Source organism: Crinia signifera, chromosome 11 (genome assembly GCF_055691185.1).
Source record: "Crinia signifera chromosome 11, ASM5569118v1, whole genome shotgun sequence".
Lineage (NCBI taxonomy): Eukaryota > Metazoa > Chordata > Amphibia > Anura > Myobatrachidae > Crinia > Crinia signifera.
Window position 1 is genome coordinate 48,442,843 of NC_139227.1, and position 25,411 is coordinate 48,468,253.

At 44.8% G+C, this 25,411-nt stretch overlaps 1 protein-coding gene across 2 annotated transcripts in view; it reads right to left on the reverse strand.

The window, feature by feature from the left end:
* LOC146045299 (DNA topoisomerase I, mitochondrial-like) overlaps positions 1-25,411 on the reverse strand; it is a 121,758-nt gene that overhangs the window by 59,146 nt on the left and 37,201 nt on the right. For both annotated transcript variants that reach the window (XM_083164052.1, XM_083164053.1), the window contains exons 2-8: positions 19,108-19,351; positions 16,550-16,593; positions 15,561-15,674; positions 11,957-12,035; positions 9,064-9,197; positions 3,811-3,926; positions 2,600-2,721 (exon numbers count right to left, since the gene is read on the reverse strand). In XM_083164052.1, coding sequence (XP_083020178.1) covers positions 2,600-2,721; positions 3,811-3,926; positions 9,064-9,197; positions 11,957-12,035; positions 15,561-15,674; positions 16,550-16,593; positions 19,108-19,351 — 853 coding nt within the window. The remainder of the gene's footprint in view (positions 1-2,599; positions 2,722-3,810; positions 3,927-9,063; positions 9,198-11,956; positions 12,036-15,560; positions 15,675-16,549; positions 16,594-19,107; positions 19,352-25,411) is intronic.

A 25,411-nucleotide genomic window follows, 5' to 3' on the forward strand; every position in this document is an offset into this window, starting at 1 on the left:
CTGTACCGAATTTGCCGGTACAGTACAGTTTAACGGTCTGTACCGGCAAATCAAGACCGTACCAAATGTACCGATTTTTTACATTTGCCCCGACTCCTTCAGGCTTGGCTGTGGATCACTGGTGCGCTCTCCCCTGTATTTGTACAACTCTGCTGGCTCCGGGCTGTCAGTCCTGCTGTGCTCTTCCCTGTCCAAGTACCCATTCCCAAGGGTGCATTGCAGGTCGCGTGCCAGCGTGCGGCGCCTCATGCAGACCCGACGCACTCAGGGGAAGTGCAGTGGCATCCTTCTGGGCGCAAAGTGCAGCAGAGAGCTCAGCTGCCTGAGGCTGAGCTGCACAGCGTGGGATGCGGTGGCCAGACGGGGGATCTGATGAGCACCTGCAGCCTGGCGAGCAGAGCCAGAGCACATGAAGCTCTGCAGAAAGGAAGGTTGGCTACATTTTTTATTTTATTTTAAATGCCGAGTACACATTCGGAAAGGGGTGACCACGCCCCCTTTTACCAGTGGTCACACCCACTTTAGCTGTGGCCATGCCCCTTTCTGGATGTGTACCGTTTTTGTCCTTCAAATGTTGGAGGGTATGCTTGTGGTCAGCCATGATGCAGTGCTTTTTTTTGCACATGCACAAATCATATTAAAATGATTTTTACCATCAGTTACCATTGCATCGAAAGATTCAATGGTGGAAACCCAGCCATCATTTGATGGCGGGCTTCTGATGTCCATCCCTAGTTTTTTGTGATTTTATTTGGAAATATGGTATCAGCGGGCCCGTGTGCAACCACCTTACGGCCAAAAGCAAAACATACGGTAGAAGCGCCTCACTCCCATCATGAGAAAACTAATCTCCATAAGAACAAAGCACCATTTCTCTGCAGCACTTAAGTGGGAAAAGCCTTGAAAAAGATGGGGTTGTAAAGAATCCTGTCCAAACTGTCTCGCTACTTCCCGCGCCACTTTCATCTGCTGGGAATAGCAAGACGCCCAAGGCCCAGCTTTCCCCTAAATGCTGATAGTGACAGCTCACGTCCATCTTCTCCCAAACCTCAAAAGCTCTGCATTATACATCGGGTTTCTGCTCTGCTGATGGCGCTGCTAATTGCCAAGCGTAGCGTCCTTTAAGATGTAAGGCTGGGTGTAAAAAATGTATGAGTACAGCAGCAGCGGCGAGAGCCTGCACGATGCATCTTTCATGAGAATTTTTTACACCAAGCAGATGTCTGGCCAGCGGCGCACTGAGAGACGCAGCCCTCGCTATGACAGGAGGTGTAACCGAAAAGACAGAGATCGCAACATGGGTCAGGACACTAAGACAGAGATGTTACGCGGCCTCTTCATGCTCACAGCCCAGCTGGGACAGCGCACGCTCATTGCAATCGTTCCTCATTTCTGGTGCCAAGCGCGTCATACTCAACCGCAATAAACTGATCTGCATTCATGTCCGCAATGCAGCGGAGGAAGATATTGTGCAGGCAGAACCAACAATGATCAATGAATGAATATTGGGACAGCCCACAGTATAGATTTAGTTTAGTATATAGACTAGAGAATAGGTTATTGTAAAACTCCTCTATACACTGCACCGAGTGTCATAATGCTGCATGCATAGACCTATAGCAAAACGGATGCCGGCCAGCTATTCCCGCTGAGCGTTTCCTAGCATGCATTGTGGGTCTACAAAAAATTGGGACGTGACAACCCTTACACCAGCCCCCGATACAGCACAACAATAACAGCTTAAAGGCTAAGAGACAGGTCCCGTCACCTCTGCACCCCCTCAGCCTCCTCATCCCATTTATCTTGAAATCCAACTTAAGTTTGTGATATCAGCTGCCCACCCCCGGCAGGCATCAGCTCATCTGCATACCAATGAGTTTTCATGGAGTACGCCCATAAAAGGCTGGAACGTGCCCAAGGGCAAACCCCATTCCATACTTGCCGACTTTTTGGCTGCCCTCTCCGGGAGAAGGCAGCCAGCTCAGTGAGGCACGGGGTGGGGCCATCGCCGGAAGCGAAAAGGGGCAGTTCAGGGGAGGAGCCATGGACAGGCTGACGCCCCCCGCCATGCAATGACTGTATTTCAGGCATTGCACTATGGGGGGTGGGGCTAAAACGACGCAATTGCGGCATTTGACCCACGGAGTCCCCGTCCCCCCACTGAGGAGTGGTTCGCGGGAGATGAAGGCCATTCCAGGAGGGTAGGTAACCCTGCCCCATTCCCAACGCTGTCAGCCCCTCCCCAATTAATGGGCCGGCAAGTGTAATTCACCGAGGCCGGTTTCACATGCACAAATATGTGATCGCACACCCAAATTCCGCAACAGGGACGAATTTGCCCCGCTTTAAATTAATCTACATTAGGCCCAGATTTGGAAATCATATGCTTAGGGCAGACACGTAACCATACAAATGCTGCTCATTGGTTAGCTGCAGTAGCAGAGTGTTGTGCAGCAATTATTTGTTGTACAGCAGGAATTTAGCCTAAACTCAAGTCACACTTCTGGGGCGGCAGCAACTGTACAAAATACATCCCCTATCCCCCTGCATCTGTGCCACTTATTTACCAAACTCAATATGACCATTATATGCTAAATACCTTTCTCCAATCGGTGAAGAAGTTATTCTGGAACACCTCTTTCGTGGTATATTCATGGTCCAACATCTTGGCAAAGAAACTGGCCACTTCTTCCGTCTGACCACTGAGCGGGAAAGGCTGCCCTGTGATAAGTGGGTAATGCCACCATGAATACGCCACACAAACGCTCAGAGGAGTGGGGGCAGCAGGAGTCAAGAGGAGCAATAACTATGGTAGCAAATGCACAATGGGGCAAGGCCGTGCCCTCTACAGTGGGCAGAACCCCTAGTACCTGACCTGGTGCCTAATCAGTCTACAGTCACTATAAACGGGGTGGCTTCCACTTGGTACTCAAAGTCCCATGCGGAGCCACAACCACAATGTAACGTGCCCTTCACTGGCAGTGTAACATGCCCTTCTGTAACAGTTTGGCCTTCTGCACAACTTTCATCAAATGAGTGCAACCTGCTAAAATCACATACTGTATGTTATACTATTGCACCAATACGGTGATGGTATAACGGTCGGCTTGTGATTATATAAGCATTTAATTACACATGATGGATGAGGTGTCCGGTCACCCCTAATGAAATCCGTCCCTGCCACTTAAGCTAGTTGGCGTGAAACCTTGAATCAATATTGAGGCTTTATCCTCCACAATCTAAACAGCTTCTGCAAAACCATTCCCCAGTGATAGCGCACGTCTACAGAGGACCACACCATCAATACTCTGACTTGTTACCTGTGCCGGGTCTTACAGCTGCTATAAATATCTCTCTACACAAATCATTATCTGCTGATACCATCGCTGTAAGCAGTGGTGTAACTAGAGGTTTGTAGGCCCCATAGCAAAGGTTTGTAAGGGCCCCTATACCACCCAATGTTAAAAAAAAAGTATATATAACACATGTAACTGACAGGGAAGGTGGCCCCTCTCAGCTCTGGGCCCCATAGCGACTGCACCCCCTGCACCTATGGTAATTGCACCCTGTATATTACACATGTAACTGTGACAGGGAAGGTGGCCCCTCTCAGCTCTGGACCCCAGAGCAGCTGTACTCACTGCACCTATGGTAATTGCACCCTGTATATAACACATGTAACTGACAGGGAATGTGTCCCCTCTCAGCTCTGGGCCCCATAGCAGCTGCACTGCACACCCTGCACCTATGGTAGCAACACCCTTGTAAGCATTAACCCCACGGAGGACAGACTGGGAAACAAAGCTGTACCATTGTAATAAAACTTCACATCTTGCGGCAGTGGATCGTAGGGTGGCGCAAACACAGGGCCCTTATGTTCCAGGAACTTCCATTTGATCCCGTCTTCATACTTCTCTTCCTCCCACCTGCAATTAATAACACTGAGTCAGCATCTAAAAGACAACCTCTCACATAAGTCTGGGCCTAGGTAGAATGGGCTGAAGCCTTCATTGTGCGGACACATGAGCAGGATATTTATACAGCCCCCGAAGAGCGTGTTGGCAGGGCTAGTGGCGGCTTATGGCCAGTTCCATGTACAGATCATTGTTCTGTATTGTGTAGAATTTCACAATATTGCAAGGAAATTAATTCATACAGGAGCCTGTGCATTAATGCTGGCCAGGTGCTGGTATGAGGACGGATCCCAGCTTGAAACACGCATTGGTATTACTTACCGATAGGCAGTAAATACACCGCCACACAATACACAAATGTCTCCTTAGTGCCATCAGACGTTTGTCTATCCGCAATGAAACAATCCATGTCTGTATAATGTTCTATATAGCAGCCCTGGTTGCTAGGGGCAACACACGTTCTTCTACGATTTGTTAAATCGACAGATGCACTAAGCTTAAAAAGTGATAAAATAGAGTGATAAACAGCCAGCCAATCAGCTCCTGTCTAACATTTTTAAAACAGTCTGTGACATGGCAGGAGCTGATTGGCTGGCTATTTATCACTCTATATTTTATCACTTTTGAAGCTTAGTGCAAATCTGGCCTTTATAGTGTGTACACATGGTGAGATATAGTTTCCGATATAGTGAACAACGGAAGCCATTTCGCATGCTTTTTCAGGCTTGCAAGCCCAATGCGCGGTCCCGTGGGAGTGAACATCGGCAGTCAGATAGAGAGGGCAGGCAAGACTATATAGTGCAGATCTGCACTATATAGTCTAAATTGTGCCACTGACTGCATGCCGTGCGAGTCCCGAAGCGATCTGATCGCATCGGGATTAGCATAGCACGGCATCTCGATCGTGTGTACACACCATTAGTCATTTACTCAACACACCAACCAGTCAGATATTTGCTTTCATTGACAATCTTGCATCAAACTGACAAGTCAACTGCTGATTGGTTGGCGTGAGGTTCAGTTCATTTGCCCCTTTGAGCATTGACTGACCACACAACTGCCGTCAGGCCAAAGTCATCACCAACTCAAATGTGCTCTGTGGTTAAATAGAAAGGCTTCACTCAAGTGTGACCATACTGTATGTCTGCTAGCTCCGCCATCTTACTCCTGACGCTGGGACAGTACGACTGATCAGAGGTGCAGTAATATGGCCACGGCGGGAAGTGGAGGCCTACCTGCTGTGGCCTGGTGGGAAATTAGACTGGCAGATGTTACTTACTATTGTTTTATTACTTGCTGAACGCTATAAAACATATACACCAACATCTACACACATATATATCACAACGTATATGTCTTTGCTATCATAAACACACTACCAGAAGATTACACCCCCAAGCTAATATTTTGCAATGAGCCAGTGACGATGAAAATACTCATTTAGCAATTTTGCGCGCATGGAAAAAATGCTTCTTACTGGATGCCGAGCGGTTTTTCCTCCCTGTTAAATTCTACTTCAAAGAAAATCTTATATCGCATTCCAAACCCAAACCCGTTATAATCAACTCGGTGTAATTGGATTCTGTAAATAAACACAATCGCGCTATAAGTACAAATATGTATATTTCCTCAAATATGTTTTTTTCCCCTGTTCTGCTGAGAAGTCATCATGGCGGCTTCCCCGTAACGCTCTGATTCAGGCCGCAGAGCTTACGTTTCCGCTTGGTAAATCAGTCTTTGTGCCTATTAGAAAATCTATTTAAACTGAAAACATCCTCCCAAATCCGTAAGATGTCCGTTTGATTCTATCTCGTCAGACTTGATATTGGATCTGCAGAAAGTCTTTCATCTCTCGTCTTGGCGTAGAACGGCTCAGATAACGCCTTCACTTTATAATCCAGAAACAATTGACAGATGTTTCAAAGAAATAAGTCACATTGTGCAGCCCGTGTCAGTGAAACCAATCCGGTATATTAACCCTGTCCTGGCCATGGTTACAGGATACTTACAGCAACCTTGTTTTTAGGATTTGTTTTATGGATCTATGGTAATCCCCAGGCACCTGTATCTGACTACCACATCCGTGAAAGTCACCCTTGTTGAATCAAATTAGTGTGACTTCTCTGGTGATACTACAGCTGATAACCAGGCAATTAGAGGATTATCACACTCGGCCCAAATAATTACCCTGACCCTACATTTTGAAAAAAACTTGGATCATTCATTATACGACATAGAATAGAATCAACTTTATTGGTCATGAATGCTTGCGCACACTAGGATTTTTTTGTGGATTACAGTGCAGCATCAAACAGGGGTAAGAGGCAGAGGTGTAGCTATGGCGGAGCACTAGCTCCAGGTGCCGACATGTTACCTGGCGCCGGAGCTCTGCCGCTGGCTCCCCCGCCCTGCCCGGCATCACTCTGCACTGGAGACAGTTAAGACCCGCCAAGCGCTCTCACTGCGCATGCACCGGTTCAGGACGCCGGAGGCAGGGATGCGGCGCCATGATGTCACAACATCATGGCGCCGCATCCCTGCCTCTGGCATCCCAAACCGGCACATGCGCGATGTGAGAGCGCTCGCCGGGTTTTAACTTTCCCCACTGACTGGTGCTGGGCACAGCGGGCATCAACATCATGGCGCCGCATCCCTGGCACCGGAGACCCTATCCAGGGGTCAAAGGATGAGCGCTGTGGGGTCCTATTATATTATACAGGGGAGCAGCCTTATTATTATACAGGGGGAGCAGCCTGTGGAGTCCTATTATTATTATACAGGGGGAGCAGCCTGTGGAGTCCTATTATTATTATACAGGGGGAGCAGCCTGTGGAGTCCTATTATTATTATTATACAGGGGGAGCAGCCTGTGGAGTCCTATTATTATTATACAGGGGAAGCAGCCTGTGGAGTCCTATTATTATTATACAGGGGAAGCAGCCTGTGGAGTCCTATTATTATTATACAGGGGAAGCAGCCTGTGGAGTCCTATTATTATTATACAGGGGAAGCAGCCTGTGGTGTCCTTTTTTATTATACAGGGGGAGCAGCCTGTGGTGTCCTTTTATCATACAGGGGGAGCAGCCTGTGGTGTCCTTTTATCATACAGGGGGAGCAGCCTGTGGTGTCCTTTTATTATACAGGGGGAGCAGCCTGTGGTGTCCTTTTATTATAAAGGGGGAGCAGCCTGTGGTGTCCTTTTATTATACAGGGGGAGCAGCCTGTGGTGTCCTTTTATTATACAGGGGGAGCAGCCTGTGGTGTCCTTTTATTATACAGGGGGAGCAGCCTGTGGTGTCCTTTTATTATACAGGGGGAGCAGTCTGTGGGGTCCTGTTATTATTATTAATGAGCAAGGTACCACCTCTTAGCAACGAGCAAGGTCAGTCCCCCTTGGCAATGAGCCAGGACAGTCCCCCTTTTCGCCGCGCGAAAGGATGGGACATGGCCACATTCGTGTGGCCAATAAAAAAAACTGCAGTTCTCTCTCTCCTCAGCTCAGCACACAGCTGGGGAGAGAGGCTGTGCTGCAGTGGCAGTCTCATCTCTCCCCACTGTTTGGCTCCCTGCAATGGGGAAGCAGGACCTGGGACCCTCCAACAGACCCGGGTCCAGGTAAAAATTACCTGCTCCCCTCTCCCTGTCACCCTCTGCTGTGTTGCATATTGTAAAGTTGGGTTGGGGCAGAGGAAGGGGATCCAAATTATATTTTTGCACCTGGGTGCACAAGTTCTGCCACTGGATGAGGATACATACTGACATGCGATAAATAGGGCAACTTAGGTAGGGGCACTGTAGTGTAATGTAAGCTGTCTTGATAGGAGTATTTATACTTTATTATTTTTTATTACAATATTTTGACACTTTTATTGGTAGGTGTCCGTGCAGGTAAGTTTCCCAAAGGCCCCTACCTACCTTAAGCCGACCCTAGTCTGGTGACCACACACACTGGTTCAATGATAAGGTTTGTTTTAATCCGGAAGTGGATTAAATGGACAGTAAAAAAAATATATATATATATCTAGGTCAACACCACACCATCAACATTCAATGGTCGACCTAGTCAAGAGTTCGACATGTTAATAGGTCATCATGGGTTCCATTTTAGCCCAAATATAAATCTAACCCTCCCCCTAGTGCCTGACCCTAACCCTCCCCCTAGTGCCTGACCCTAACCCTTCCCCTAGTGCCTGACCCTAACCCTCCCCCTAGTGCCTGACCTTAACCCTCCCCCTAGTGCCTGACCTTAACCCTCCCCCTAGTGCCTTACCCTAACCCTCCCACTAGTGCCTTAGCCTAACCCTCCCCCTCCCACTGGTGCCTTACCCTCCCACTGGTGCCTTACCCTAACCCTCCCACTGGTGCCTTACCCTAACCCTCCCACTGGTGCCTTACCCTAACCCTCCCACTGGTGCCTTACCCTAACCCTCCCACTGGTGCCTTACCCTAACCCTCCCACTGGTGCCTTACCCTAACCCTCCCACTGGTGCCTTACCCTAACCCTCCCACTGGTGCCTTACCCTAGCCCTCCCGCAGGTGCCTTACCCTAACCCTCCCGCTGGTGCCTTACCCTAACCCTCCCGCTGGTGCCTTACCCTAACCCTCCCGCTGGTGCCTTACCCTAACCCTCCCACTGGTGCCTAACCCTAACCCTCCCACTGGTGCCTAACCCTAACCCTACCACTGGTGCCTAACCCTAACCCTCCCACTGGTGCCTTAACCTAACCCTCCCACTGGTGCCTTACCCTAACCCTCCCACTGGTGTCTTACCCTAACCCTCCCACTGGTGCCTAACCCTAACCCTCCCCCCTGGTGCCTTACCCTAACCCTCCCCCTGGCGCCTTACCCTAACCCTCCCCCTGGTGCCTTACCCTAACCCTCCCCCTGGTGCCTTACCCTAACCCTCCCGCTAGTGCCTTAGACTAACCCTCCCCCAAGTGCCTTACCCTAACCCTCCCCCTAGTGCCTTACCCTAACCCTCCCCCTAGTGCCTTACCCTAACCCTCCCCCTAGTGCCTTACCCTAACCCTCCCCCTAGTGCCTTACCCCAACAGTAACACCAAAACGAGACATATATTTTATAAAAATACTATTCCAACCCAAAACTTTTGGGGCCTATTTTGGAGGCGAGTGATCGGGTGATCTTTACCATCTCCAGCGCTTCTGCTCCTCCTCTTCCTTCTTTTTCGCCTTAAGCGCGGCAGCCGCGTCCCTTTCTTCCTGCGTTTTCTTTTTGGGCTTTCTATCACTCTCTTCTTTCGGCTCATTCTTTATTTTCTTTTTCTGCTTTGCAAACAAAAATGAAATTGGTTATCTGGAAAGCAAAGAGCGTAATAGATGCAGAAGGCAGGCTTGTACAGGCTGATGGATCTTAATGGTTCAGCTATCTGGTCACTTGCAGAACCCCATCTCATGAATTCTTTATCATGGCAGGATTGGAAGACCCACAGGTAGCCTTATCTGAGACAAGTGGAAAATTAAAGGTGACTGGTAGAACCGAGGGACCTCAGTTACTGCACAGACCCTGGAGATTTCAAAGCATCAATCTCTATTCAGTACCAAGGACAACTTCACGGAGTGGAAGGGTGAGTGACAGCGCTGGAATGCAAGGGACGCAGGAGTGATGTGCAATTATAAGACACAGGGGGAGGGAGGATAACATTTGTACCCGCTCCCTGCATATAAGGCAAAGAAAAAAGGAATGTTTAAATAGAACGCCTGTTATAAAGGTTTACTGAAATATGTCAATCTATTTATTATACTAAAATGTTCAGCACTTTACACTACAGTACATGGGCCACAGGGAAATCTTATTAAACCAATTCCATTGATCTAAAGTGACACACAAAGCTTAACGGTCTCAAACTCAGAACAAAGTCAGCATATCTCTGGAAGTACTCTGTGCTGCTGTGAGTATTCGGGTGATCGCACTAGTTATATTTTTTGGGGTTTTCATCTCTGACCACTGGAATTAGGGATGCATGCACGGGCAAGAGGATTTGGGGCGTATTTATCAAATTGGCCCAAAACCAGAAACTGTTGCCATGGCGACAACAATTTTAAGAAAGATTTATAATAAAAAAAAAAAAAAAAGTGGCTCCTCAATATATCTCACAACTTTAGCACTTTTCAAGTCTTAGTACATACGGCCAAGATTCTCTTAATAGAACTCAAGTCTACAGCATTGATGGATGTCTTCATCCACCTACACTAATACTAACCTCTTGTAGTATAAACCTAACCCTCCTCTGCAGGTCTCCTGGCATTTCACAAGCCGACACTCTGCAGATGATGACATGGCCATCATATGTGTCAACATTGCATTGTCGATCATCAAGTATGACATTTTATTTCAACAGCCTTCTTGTTTTGCGTTTGACGATTTGCACTCTATTCCTGCCTAAGGCCAACAGAGCTTGCACTCCATCTCCTTCTGCCTCAATCCACTGCAGACAGACTCCCTCCGCGGAAAAAGCAGAACGTTTGTTTAAAACCTAAAAAACTGTTTTGCATGAAACAAAATAAAGACAAATATACATATAGTTGTAGGGAATGTGAAATGAAGGGCAATTATGGCGGCGGAGCTTTCAGAACTCATTAGAAGTAACCCCTGGGTTCTGCGTATTAATGCACCTGCCATTTATACTGGTTTGATTGATCTCTGAATGCGGAAGCTTGGGGAGTGCAGCTTCCCGCCACGACATTGAGGAAGAAAAGGAACCGTCACCGCCACGCGTTAATATGTTGTTGCTTTGCCACGTATGCAGAGTTTGTAAATTGCCAAGCGCTCAAGAATGAGTCCCATTTATCTCCCCACGGTATTTCCTTCATTCCCCACACGTGGCTTAATGGTAGCATATAGCCTATTGTTCTGCTTCAGGAAACGCCAGCAGTTTCCGATCCCCTTTCTCTGCGTATTATGTTTTTCTGGTGATGTCGCAGCCTCTGCATTGCGGCCCTTCCTATAAAGCAGTGGTCAGGGAACTCGGTCCTCATTACCCCACGCAGTGCATGTTTTTGCCGGTCTCCACACAGAATCACAAGTGAAATAATTAGCTCCACCTGCGGACCTTATAAAATGTGTCTGAGTAATTAGTACACCTGTGCACCTGCTGGGTTACCAGCAAAACATGCACTGTGTGAGGTAATGAGGACCAAGTTCCCTGACCACTGCTATAAAGGTTCAGACTCATTTGCACACAGATATACAAATGTCGCACATTAAAATAATCAGCGCAAAATACCGCATGGTACTCCTTTCAACTCCTACAAAATACTCCACCTATTACCATCTGATTGGGTTTCCCGATAACAACTTGCTTCTATCTCTTATCTTGTCCCTTTCCTCCTTTTTCTTTCACCCCCATACTCCCTGTCTTTCCTATCTGTTTCCTACTGATTGTCTGGATCTGTCCATGGAGGGGTTAGAGGTCGGGGTGGTCGTTGGGCAAGTATTTTGTTATACTGTTTACTTCATTTTGTTTGTATTTGACCGATTTGTTTCTCCTTTTAATTTTCCTTTTATTTTATTGTTATAGTTTTTATTTTATTTTTAACACTATAACGGTCCTATGCTTATGTTGAGTTTAATGCTTAGAGGTATTTTCTCCTATCTGTCTTTTAGAGACTATAAACAGCACTTCCAAGTTCTTATCTTGCTACAATAGGAGATACCTCTTTAATCTATCTTTATAGTGTTATCGGTTTGAAATTTTTTGAAAATGGTTTTTGATCCTCATTAGTACTTTGTATATCACGGTCTTCATTGCTTGATATATTGTTTTCGCTTATCAAAGTTCAATAAGATATTTTTGGAAAAAAAAATAATCAGTGCAATCTAGCATTAATGTTTGTCCCTACCAATTGTGTAATTTATGCAAATAAGACATTTGAGCATGAAAGACTCAACATCTCAGGCACACGGGACTTGGTGCACAGAGACGTGTCATTTGGCGACTGAAGCCACAGTGTGCGAGGGACACATCTGTAACTACAATAAAATATTTTTTTCATTTATAATGCCGTTCTAAGCGCCCCCATACCTTCCCATCCGCCTTGCCTTCTTTCTTCTCCATTCTTAGTTGCTCTTCATCTTTTTCAAGCTTTATTTTCTTTTTCGACCTGCAGAGAAATTTAATACGTGCTATTATTCTGCCAGTAATATCTAATATTCTCTCATGTTCAATATCGCCTTAACGGACTGCGCAAAATGGATTAACTGCACTGTAATGTTGTTACGGTAAGATGATGAATGTATCGGGTAATTCGCAATCAGGGTGCCGTGCAATTGTATCCAACCTTTCTGCGGTCGTTGACAACAGAATTTCTCTGTAACAGAACATCCAAGTTAAATTAGAATTGATTCGCTCTATATTGCACCGTGACACCTGTTTCCTTTCTTTCAATCTCACATTATTATTTTTTTGCTATTAGACCGGTAATCCTGCATATTTCTTTGTGTTCTCAGTCATTTCATAAGACACGTCTTCGGTCATTAAGCCTGCAGATTCATTTGTGAATAAAAGAAGCGGCATTAAGTTCGGCTGAGATGGCACGTACATGAAATACTTCTATATCTCATTTATGTAGATGATTGGGGGCATCTTTTGTGCCTGTGCATAGTCCCAATTCACAGTCCTGGAGCTGCAGTGTGCATGTGTTGCAAAGTTACTGAGACCCCGGTCGCAGTGCTCCGGACAGCCCATCATGATTGCGAGAAGTCCGTTGAAATGGACGCTTTTTACTGTCCCATGCAGTGTAGCTTTACCAGACTGGGGAAGGGTTACTCAGATGTCTGATGCTGCAATTTATGGTAGAGATATTGATCCATTGCAATTTGCAACATCTTTGGGCGAAGCCAGTGGCGTAAGTTTGTCCCAGTTCCCCGGAGGCATAAATATTAGTGTGTGTCCCCAATACATATTTATAAGAATAATCCAGAAAATATTTCTATAAATCTTGTTATGTTGCATGACATTTATTTACATGATCATTTATTTGAAACAAATATATTGCTTAGCAGCAGTCATACCCAGGATTAGAACCTTTAACCTCTCTCACTGGGGGCAGACACCTTATACTTATATTTGCTCCTGCACAGTAAGTATGCTGTTTCTGAGCTACAGTAACTTCATATAGCTAGAACTCGCATGCTTCCTATGCAGTAGAAAATAGCTCAATTAGGGCCAGATGTATTAAGCTCCAAAAATGGAGAGAGAAACAGCCAGCCAATCAGCTCCTGTCATGTTACAGGCTGGTTTAGATAAATGACAGATATGAGCTGATTGGCTGGTATTTAATCACTCTCCACATTATTACTTTTTGAAGCTTGATACATCTGGTCCTAGGTAAGGTGTCTGCTTCTAGTGGAACATGTCCTAAGTTCCAATACAGGGTGTGACACTTGCAAATATTATGTGTAGAATAAAGAGTATGTGAGGTGTATTGTACTGTTAGGAGAGGGAGTCAGCCAAAGAAGTGTTATTGACTGCTTTCAATTAACCAATTCAAATTCACAGGTGAGGAGAGGTGCCCCCTTGTGGCAGATTGCCTTCCAGATTTACGCCTCTGGCCAGTGGATGCCTTATTCAGCGGGGCTAAAATAAGATTCTAATGTTATCAAGTCATATTTGCTCCTCCCCACTGACCTGCAATTCAAGAAAAAATGCCAGGAAGGGGTGGGGCTAAGTTATACCAGGCTTGCTTTCTCTCTTCTTTCAAGGGAGCTTCGGAGTAACTCAACCCCCCCCCCCTCCCCCGTGTGCAGTACTGTTTACCATTTACCTACCCAACTACCCACTACAGTTCTTACTAAGGGGATAACGATGTTCCAGTATCGACCACACCACCCCTGTATTGGCATCCTGCTTCTAAATGGAATGTTTCTAGATTTTTCCGAGGCAAATATTTAGTCAGAGTCTGTAAATTTTGTTGCAGCAACAACTCACAGCTGAGGGAAACCATCTGCGACATCATTGCTGACCCCTACACCAAATATCTCTATATCATTAATAGCAGTAGGAAAACTATTTGAGTAACTGAGGAGGGCACATCGTATACAAATTAAAGAACTTGGTCCGTAGATGTGCAAAATTATATTGGCGTCGTAATTGGTTGCTTCAGAGTTGTGTGGTAAAATGTCTGCTCTGAAAAATCTGACAATTCGTGAACTCTCCCTGTGCACCTGCCGGTTGACATGGAACATGTGACCCACTGGGTGGTCTGGAAACTGACAGTTATCTTCAGCCACCCACTAAACAGGGATTTTTACAGTCAGACGGTAGCCATACATCAGAAAGATATTGTACCCAATCATACAATCTCAATCGATTGTAAGATGGATTGTATGCAGATTGTGTGCACATCTTGTGTACACAATCAATCATAAGATGGATTGTATGACTGATTGTATGACTGATTGTATGCAGATTGTGTGCACATCTTGTGTGCACAATCATGCAGCAGATGGATTGTATGACTGATTGTATGATGGATTGTGAGTAGATTGTGTGTCCAAAAATCACCAAGGACTGCCGGGGATATCAAGGGAAATTGTACACAATCGTGAGCGCAATCGATCTTAAGATCGATCGGTACTCTTTACCTAGCACGGCGCCCACGATGTCAATCGCGGTCATCGGGGGTAAAAAATCGGGATTTCCCATAGGGATCAATGTTAAAAGTGTGATTGGACGCGATTTTACTGTTCAATGCCCACGATTTTTCCATAGGAAACAATGTTAAATGGGCCACAGAGCCCTAATAGTCCCCCTGAAGTCTTAAATGGCCCCCACAATTGTTAACGCCACCCCACGATCAACGTGAACCCGAAGCGTGGCGAGCGCAGCGAGCCCGCGAGGGGCGGCGGTACGCGTCCTCCGACCTTTTCATACCCCCACTATCCACGTCGGCGTGGAGTTGAGAATAGAATAGTGTGGCGAGCGCAGCGAGCCACCGAGCCCGAAGCGTGGCGAGCGCAGCGAGCCCCGCGAGGGGACGCGGATACCTGTAAAGCCCGCAAAGGGACGCGTTTACCTGTGAAGGTATCCGCTGCGCTCGCCACGCTTCGGGCTCGGTGGTTCGCTGCGCTCGCCACACTATTCTATTCTCAACTCCACGCCGACGTGGATAGTGGGGGTATGAAAAGGTCGGAGGACGCGTACCGCCGCCCCTCGCGGGCTCGCTGCGCTCGCCACGCTTCGGGTTCACGTTGATCGTGGGGTGGCGTTAACAATTGTGGGGGCCATTTAAGACTTCAGGGGGACTATTTGGGCTCTGTGGCCCATTTAACATTGTTTCCTATGGTAAAATGGCGGGCATTGAGGCATTGAACAGTAAAATCGCGTCCAATCACACTTTTAACATTGTTCCCTATGGGAAATCGCGGGCATCGCGTCGCACCCGTTTTTTAGTGCATTTGATGGCCGCGATGCCCGCGATGGGCGCCGTGCTAGGTAAAGAGTACCGATCGATCTTTCTGATGTATGGCCAGCTTATGCTTCGCCTAGAAAACCTTTGCCTGTTTGGCACATAAGATAGTTATGATTTACTGGAACAACAGACTTATTAGAAACAATCCCATGTGCAGGAGAAGCTCCATAGGGAGAAGTGCAGAATACCCATCAGGAGATACCAAACTACACCTACTTGAAGTCCTCTTCATCGGCAGCCTTCTGTCTGGCCCTCTTTTTGGTCTGTTTTTCTGGCCTTTTCAAAGGTGCAAAGTCTTCATCTTCAGTCTCCATTTTGAGAGTAATGGGACTGAATGAAAGAAGTACAAAAAGTGCAATACAACACATCAGGTGTTTGTGTTATTGTACAGCTGTATGTAAATAGTGTGATGTAATATGTGACGTGTGACACATGTGCAGTAGTGTAAAGTGAATACAGTACATTGCAGTGGTAGAAGTTCGGCCCGGTTACCTGGAGGCAAGATAAATAGTGGTGCTCCCCCTGCTCGGTGCTAGTAACCATTATATAATGCAATTTGTGTGTCAGGCTGTGCTACCATTTTAAATCAAAACCTCGGCACCTGGCCATCCCCCCCCCCCCCCCCCCCATCTCCCTCAGCACCTGTCCGCCCAGCCCCTCCCTCCCTCGGCACCTGGCCCCCTCCACCCTCGGCACCAAAGAAGCCTCCAGAGAATATATTATAACTAGTGTTAGTGAAATTATATATCTATGATAGTAACCCAATGTCACCACACAGAACATCCCCCATCCATGGCAATGAATAGGAATTCATTAAATGACTAATATATTGCGCTTTTATTGAACAAATGTAATTGGCAATCATGTAACTCACATCTACCGACCAGGCTACAATGCCACCCTTGTAAAGAATCATATAATACGTCCAATCTGATATTGTTCTGATAATACTGTGTGGACCCCCCCCAACCTTACAGGCTCTAAACAAATGACAGCCAATCTAGTTGTTCAAACAGATTGTAAGACCCTGTGTGGCAATCACCCCATCATACATGGCACCTTATGTGAGTGGGACAGCACATAGCAGAGGTGACAGTGACTGATCAGTACAACACTAAGCGGGTAGAACGGCCGTCACTAGGATCTGGCGCAGCACAATCCAGCGGCAGGTGAGTGTAATAATGTAAGGACAGGACGAGAATTACCTGGATGAATCGCCCTCTGTTATGGACGCATTGCGTCTGTTTGTCTGGAATATAGAAATTGGAGTATGACATTACTGTACATTCAGAATACACAGCAATTAGGCCATTTACCCACTGGCAGGTATATAGGGCCAGATGTACTAAGCTTGAAAAGTGATAAAATGGAGAGTGATAAACCAACAGCCAATCAGCTCCTACCTGCTATTTCAAAGTGTTTGAAAAATGACAGGTATGGAGGTTTATCACTCTCCATATCGCCCATAATGTGGGTACTAGAGCAGGTGTGCGCCCAAGTGACACAGACACACTACCCCCATTATAGGGATTGTGGTATTCTGTATTCATCTTCCTAAGGTAAGAAATCTAGGGAGTGCCTGCTGTATTACACGCTTGTTTCATAGCCTTAATATATCAAGTTGCCTAATCCATGCAGAAATAGTTTCATACTGGACGTGTAGACCCCATAGCTAACCCTGCATTTAATGGGTTCCAATGTATGAATAGACAGTTAATACTGTGGTGGTCAAAATGTTTACAGTGTTAAAAGGTTGACAGGTAAAATGTAACTTAAGGTCCACATAAACAAAAAGTTCAGGTACAGGACAATGGTCAACAAGGATTTAAAAAAAAAAAAAAATCAAACTTTCTTGATTTACCGTCCATGTGGATTATGATCGGTAACCGTAACCTGTACAGCGGCAGGGGAGCGAGGCATCTTGTATGAAGTGTTTCGAGCGAAGTGAGCACATGAGGGTATTTGTCAGCAATGATTGTGGTCACAAATAACAAAAAATTAGAAATGGAAACCCATAAACCTTGTGTCTGCAATTTCCAGATCTACCTTTTGACATAATGCATGCTGATTATATCGGGTCAACCTAATGATTAATTACTGTAGATCTACTGTATACCACACCCCATTTAATATCACTGGAAACTATACTGCACTTTTGTGCTTAGTGTGGGTTACAGCTACATCTGAAGACCATTTATTAAATCAACTCTTCACCATCGCTCTCGCTTCCTACATTGTTCGGCATAACGTCATCGCAAAGGATTAAAAAAAAAGGTACTTTGTATTATAGCGGCGCCCCCGATGTTGGTCGTACGATGTTTTTATCGAATCGCATCGCATGCCATACACCCGATGGCATGCGATGCGACGCAATTTTGCCCCCTAAACGATGGAAAATTGTATAAGCACCCAAATGGGTTAAATGTGTTAAACAATGGGTTAAATGGGTTAAACAATGTTAAATGCACCCCCACGCCCCCCCCCCCACTATAAACGTGAACCTTAAGTGCGGCGAGTGCAGCGAGCCCGCGAGGGGTGGCGGTACGCGTCCTACGACCTTTTCATACCCCCACTATCCACGTCGGCATGGAGTTGAGAATACAAAGTGTGGTGAGCGCAGCGGGCCACCGAGCCCGAACCGTGGCGAGCGCAGCGAGCCCCGCGAGGGGACGCGGATACCTTCACGGGTACCTGCGTCCCCTCGCGGGCTTCACAGGTATCTGCGTCCCCTCGCGGGGCTCGCTGCGCTTGCCACACTTTATATTCTCAACTCCATGCCGACGTGCATAGTGGGGGTATGAAAAGGTCGTAAGACGCGTACCGCCGCCCCTCGCGGGCTCACTGCGCTCGCCACGCTTCGGGTTCACGTTTATAGTGTGGGGGGGGGGGGGGGCGTATTTAACATTGTAAGCACCCATTAGGGTGCTTATACAATTTTTAATCGCATCGCATCGTATGGCATTGTATGCCATATACAATGTCATACAATTTTTAAATTGTATGACATTGTATAACATCGCGCGATATCGCATACCATCGTATGCCTTATGGTATACGATGCGATGGGCGCCGCTAAAATACACAAGTACCAAAAAAAAAAAAAAAAAATATTACTGTATTGCAAGTTTTACTGAAATAATGTCACCATACTACATAACCTTACACCAAGACAGAAAGGCCAGGAACTGTACCACCCCACCCCATCTAAATCAGGAAAACTTAGATCCATCTTCAGCTTATCCGGTTACACAATACACCACATTGTCATTGAGTCTTACACATAAGGCCATATAAAACATATGGCCTTATCTTAATGTCAGTGATACTCCCTTTCACACTTGCAAAAATATCCTGGGTTTTTGCACATGAACGTCCATCAACCTGGGATTTAGCTCAGTGTGAAAGGGTCTTGGATGAATATCCCGTGTTCAGCATTCCGGGATTTCTACCCAGGTCCTGACCTGGGTAGAACCCGGAATCGACACGTGATGTTGTCAGTGTGAACGGGTATTCCGGGTCAGCGTGACCCAGATCCCGTTCACTGCAGTGAAAATGCGCCACTGGGAGGTGCTGACACCTCCCAGCGCCGCCCCGGCCAAGCCTCCAGATGACGCCACCCACCCAACTTCATTCCGGGTCGGGAGGCCAGTGTGAAGGCTACATTCCCGGGTAATGTCCCGGGATGCATCCGGGAACACATTCCCGGGTATGACCCAGGTCTGCAAATGTGAAAGGGGTATAAGGGATTTCTGCACAAACTTACTTCCTTTCTGCTCTCGCTCCCTTTCTTCGGTTTCCCTTGACTATCCCCATCTTTTTTCTCATTGTTTCCTTTCTTCCTTTTGGGTTTCTTATTTTTCCCAGGTGATTTCTCCATCTCATCTTCCTCCTTGTTAGCGGCTTTCGTTTCTAATTTTGGAGCCGGTTTCTTCTGTTTGTTTTTGGTTTTCTTGGAGACTTCCTGACGGGTGCCTGGGTCTTCGGTCTGTATGTCTTGCGTCATTGCTCTGGAAATACAGCATAATGGATGGTTATACACCATGGCCCTCATTCTAATTCCTTCAATCCCTAATTCGCAGCAAGGACCCTTGGTTTGCTCCTGCGCATATTCGCATATGCGCATTTGTGGGCACCTTCGGGGTTAGAGGTGGGCAGAGTTTCCTGGGCATACCCACAAAATCTAGAATAAACTGTCTAAAGCGCTAGGGAATGCGATTGTGTTGTGTAGGTCTCAGCAGCCACCACGGAGGAGGAATGCAACCCTCCGACAGTACAATAATAAAAGAAAAAGAACCATGTGGCGCTTAATAGTACACATGAAACAATGATGAAAAACTATTTATTAATCAGTAAAAGAAAAAACAGAATAAAAAAATAAAAAAAAACATTCAAGCACAAAATAATCAAATTCACATAAATAACCACCTGGGGCTATCAGTTTAAAATAAACAAATCATGACACCGTCAAACCAGCAGGGGCGGATATCAGAACCCGCACTCCCGCCATCTACTTCATTGTTTGGCACCTCGCTGGTTCACTCGCTACTAGAAAGGAGTGGCACACTATTTCAACCAACAAATATGCGAGTACCACCCACTGCTTTTGTCAATATAATCTTACACAGTGGAGTTTGAAATGGGACTGCCCGCAATCATTAACAAAGCATTTGGTCCAGGAGGAATAACTCTCTTATATGAAATATCATTGAGGCGGGAATTATTTATTTTAAACTGATACCCCCGGGTGGTTATTTATGTGAATTTGATTTTTTTATGCGTGAATGGTTTTTGTTTTTTATTCGGTTTTATTTTTTACTGATTAATAAATTGTATTTTTCATCGTAATTGTTGCACATACCCACAAAAGAGAATGGTGTGCCCAGAATAGCGCTAAGCGTCCCCATGCGAATGCAGTGGGCACCTGCCTACCGTGGGCAGGCATCTGATGTAACAGGAAGTCAGCCGCTCACCCAGTTCTCGAGCCCGGACACAGTAGGTTTTAAGTCAGAACCAGACTGGCGACCATCTAATGATTTTGCCCCTGTATGCTTCCCTGCTAATGGATGTTTATGCAGCTTTGCAATGCAGCTGGGATGTTTGGAGCATGGCCGGTGGCGGGCATTCGCACGTCTGGTGGGCAGCATTCAAAGGCTTGCTTAGTGAGCACACTAGAATCACCCCCATGAACGTTGGGCATACAGTGCTGCAATAACCATTTGTGGACCCAAACTTTTCTGTATACAAAATGTATATTGCCAAGTAAGAAAAGGGCGCCTAATGTACACCAATCACAAATGTTGAGAAATATCATTGGCTGCGATCGTTCCTCTCAAAGACAAATTAAAAGTGCTCTGTGCAAAATATAAAAAGAAGGGGGGGGGGGTCAAACAAACAGAAGTTGCACCTTCGTAACCAATAAAATACTAAACTATAATAATTTCTGAACACATTCCAGTGATAACTGCAATCTCATTGGCTGCTATGTAGAACACCTGCACTTTTCTTTTTTTGGAGAGTCTATTAAATCTACTTCCAAAAATGTAGACATAGTAAATGTCATTACTGCACATCGCCAACATTAAAAATGTATTTTATTCTCGTCTATGTACTAAGTCTTGGAGAGCGATAAAGTGGACTAAGTACCAGCCAATCAGCTCCTTGCTGCCATGTTACAGACTGTGTTTGAAAAGTACAGGAAGTGGATTGGCTGGTGCTCTCTGTCCACATTACACCATCCAACATTTAAGCTGGGCTGGGTACACATTAGCCCCCCCCCCCCCCCCCCCAAAAAAAAAAAAAAAGCACATAGCTTTATGCCAGTGGTTCATAAAGGCACCCTAGCAGTCCAGGTTTTAAGGATACTCATACAATATGTACACTACATACTCTGTTTTATACCTCAATGTATATGTTCCTCTGCACTATGTGATTGGTGATACAAATGGACACAACGGTTAGCGACCGTGGTAGGTACAATTTTCCTTTGTACATGGATAGGGTTCCTTAAGGCAATCTATTAAATGGTAAAGAATTAATGATTTCCTGGGGTTAGGCTGCGCATGATAGGGTTAATTCGCCAGCTAGGGGGATGCCAGGAACATTGCTAAAGCCGCTTTCATCTTGTAGAATAATAACTTAACTCTCTAATCCTTTCTAAATGTTTGACCCATAATGCATGATTTCCTTTCCCTCAGAAGCACTGAGATCATTGAGAGGATCGCAGCCAGAGGCACCGGATTCTACTACGTCCACACAGTGGGGAGAAGAGGGAATACACACACACACACATATATATATATATATATATATATATACATATATATATATATATATACATACATATATATATATACACATATATATATATATATATATATACACACACACACACATATTCATACCACCTTAATAAGTGTTCTCAAACCTGAAGAGTTACTTAACCTCCATCAAACTCTGTTCAAGTTTTTTTACATATCTAATATGAATTTGATATTCATTTAATATATTTTATATATATAAATTTCCACATATATCATTATTTTTTAATAGAGCTATGTACTTTAGTTTAAAGACTATTCTATGTATGTAAATTGTCAATATTTGTTAATGTATGTAATGTCAAGGTCTTTAAATTGATTTATGTTATTTCATGTATGCAAATTGTCAATATTTGTTAATGTATGTAATGTCAAGGTTTTTAAATTGATTTGTTATTTCATAGATCAAAAAAAAAACCCTGATGAAGTTCCTAACCGGAACGAAACGCGTTGGGTATTGATCAAAATAAAAGAAGAATCATTCCAGAAAATCGGGAGCTACAAGTGTTTTTTCTTCATTTATTTTAATTCATATTTTTAAGAATGGACATTACATATTATATTTAGGGCGCTGAGGACACTACTGTTGGTTGTACATATATATATATATATATATATATATATATATATATATAAAAAGGGGTGAGATAGGCGCCTCCTAGTGCAGTAATTTCTAAAATTCAATGATGGCTCCCTCCACCGTAGAAGACATAACAGCACCCCACACTTAGATTAGTACCGTTTCTAGTGGTATCTCACCACTGTTATTGAGCTTGTCACAATTAATACTCCTAATAGGCTCATGCTTGTTCTCCAGAAAATCTCCTTAATATTGCACCACCTGGTTTGTGATTTCTCCTGTCCGTTCAGCTCTGTTCCATGCTGCCAGGCAGTTCTGTGTGGCCTGAGCTTTGCTGATTGATTACATATATATATTGATGATATATATGTGTGTGTGTGTGTGTGTGTGTGTGTGTGTGTGTACAGTCCTCTTCTCCCCACTGTGTATATGCACGGAGCACTCAGGTACATATATTGTATGTTTTTCACTATGCACTGTAAATCTTGAAAACTGTTTATAAAAACGAAATGTTGATTATACTTCCTTGTCTGCGTATTCTTGTCCTATAAGTCCTGGGAGTGCTGCTTCCTTATTCTATATACACAGTCCATATACCATGATTAATGTCCAATGAAGCAGAAAGAGAAAAAGTTCATCCAATAACGGTTTATTTTGATCCTTCAATGGTTGGTCACGGATTTATGGCATTATAGAAACGGGCCAATGCGTTTCGTCTAGACAAGACTTCATCAGGGGAACAGTTTTATAATCTTTCAGCAAAGATAGATTTCTCAAAAAAATCCTTGAAAATTAGATTAGGTTCCGGACCCTAGATTTTATTAGGATTCTCAAAAGGAAGTTTTTATTTCAACAGAAATAAATTATGTGAATAGAACACCATAAAAAGACTTTAGCTATGTCTTTCCGGCCAATCCTTGCTGGACTACAGTCCAGACAAACCATTGAAGGATTAAAATAAACAGTTATTGGATGAACTTTTTCTCTTTCTGCTTCATTGGACGTTAATCATGATTTATGGACTGTGTATTTGAATTATAGGCGCCACACCACTATTGGGTAACATATTGTGGGTTTTTGTTTACTGACCCTTGGGAAGCATTATGGTAGGGCAGCCAATATTGTATTTATTATTGTTTAAGCGCATAGTGAATATATATATATATATATATATATATATATATATATATATATATATATATATATATAATGCTGGTGGCGATCTTGGTGGTGTCTTGAGGAAGGCCGCCGGAGCACGGTCGAAACGTCGGCACATGACCTGACAATGGTTGCTTTAACCCATGTGAGAAATTAAACTCTTTTAAGCATAATCTAAAGAAGTCCTGGTGAGTGCATTCTGATGTATACCTGCTGTTTAAGTTTGGCTTTTCAAGCCATTGGATAGACACCCCAGCCACTGGATGAGTTAAAGGAGCATGCCGACCCCTGTAACTGGATTATATATCTCTATCTATCTATAAATAAATAAATAGAGAGAGAGAGAATGGTGCTATCAGCGCAAAAAAGGATTTCAATCCTCCCAATATCACTTAATGTTCAGTCCAGAAACCATCCGTGTTCTGAAATAAGTCCAGCAACTCAAGCACTCTCCCTTACATTCAGGGCGGCAGCACCTCTCCAATGGGTCTATGTTCAAGAATTAACCCTTTCCAATAAACTATAAAAAAAGTGTGAGGTGTGCGCCTCCTAGTGCAATATGTAAATACTCAGATCGGTCCCTACACCACATGGAGAGACAACAGCACCACCAAAAATTCAAGGAGTACCGTTTGGGGTGGTATTCCACCACTGCTTGGTAAGTAATTCGATTAAAGGTTCCTCAGGCTATCTGAATCACTTTTTCTCAATTCCACAAAGTTCCTCTCATAGGCAATTCATATGGGAGAGAGAAGGAATAGGAAGCGCACACTAGTGTAATAAAGTTTACACAGTTTATTTATTGCAATAAAACACAAAAATATCCGTACAATATAAAAATTGGTAACACGCTTATCTGATCTATGCTGGAGTCAGTCAATCACCAATCAAAGAAAGTGGTCAACTCAACGTGTTTCGTCCTTGCCCTTCTGGCTGGACTTCCTATGGAGTATGACCACTTAGTTCAGGATTCAGTTCATATAGTGTATATTACACCAATATCCGGTTCGGAATTCCCGCCATTGCACGTGCTTCCTTCTGTTTTCAGGAACACCAATGGAACGCACATTACTTCTGGAAATCCCGGTGGAACGCACCGGTTTTCAATTTACACTCAAAATCCACTATCGCGGCAAAAACAAATTCACTTTTACATATGATACAATCTATAGTCCCCAATAGACTCCTATGTTCCTCCACAATCCTAACCCCGCTCTGCTCCTTGCAGCGCGCACGGAACCACTAATTGAGGCTCAATACTTCCGCATCAGTGGTACCACTGGAACGCATAGTAACTCCTTCCGGAAGTCAGTTTTCACTTTTTTATACTGTTCTGTAAATCCTTTACAGTCAATTACAGCCTGAAGACTGGAACGAATAGACATCGCCAGACTCTGGGCTTCATCCCTTGTGATGCTCTGCCAGGCCTCTACTGCAAATGTCTTCAGTTCCTGTTCTTGGGGCATTTTCCCTTCAATTTTGTCTTCAAGTGAAATGCATGCTCAAATCGGGTGCAGGTCAGGTCATTGACTTGGCCATTGCATAACATGTAAATACCCTCAAACTAAAGCTGAAAGTCTGCAGATAAAGCACGTCTTGTTTGGTTCATTTCAAATCCATTGTAGTTAGAGCCCAAAATATGAGAATTGTGTCGATGTCCCAATATTTATGGACCTGACTGTATATATACATAGCACAGATGTCCAGCACATAACCAGATAGAAAAGATCAGACTGGTGCCCCACAAACAGGAAAAAATATCAGAAATATCAGCTACGAGTGTGTCACTCACATTAATTACTCCAATAATACACAGTGCAGCCTTAGTAATGATGGCGGCCCACCGGTCAGCGATCTGTGCAGCGGTGGAGGGTGGCACAAGTGAGCAACCGGTGGCCCGCCACTTTAGTGAAAAGAAGCATCCGCTATCCAGTCTAGGATTTAGGATGATAGATCACATCCCCCCTCACATAGAGTATGATAGAAACCTTGCACTAATTAAAAGAGAAAAC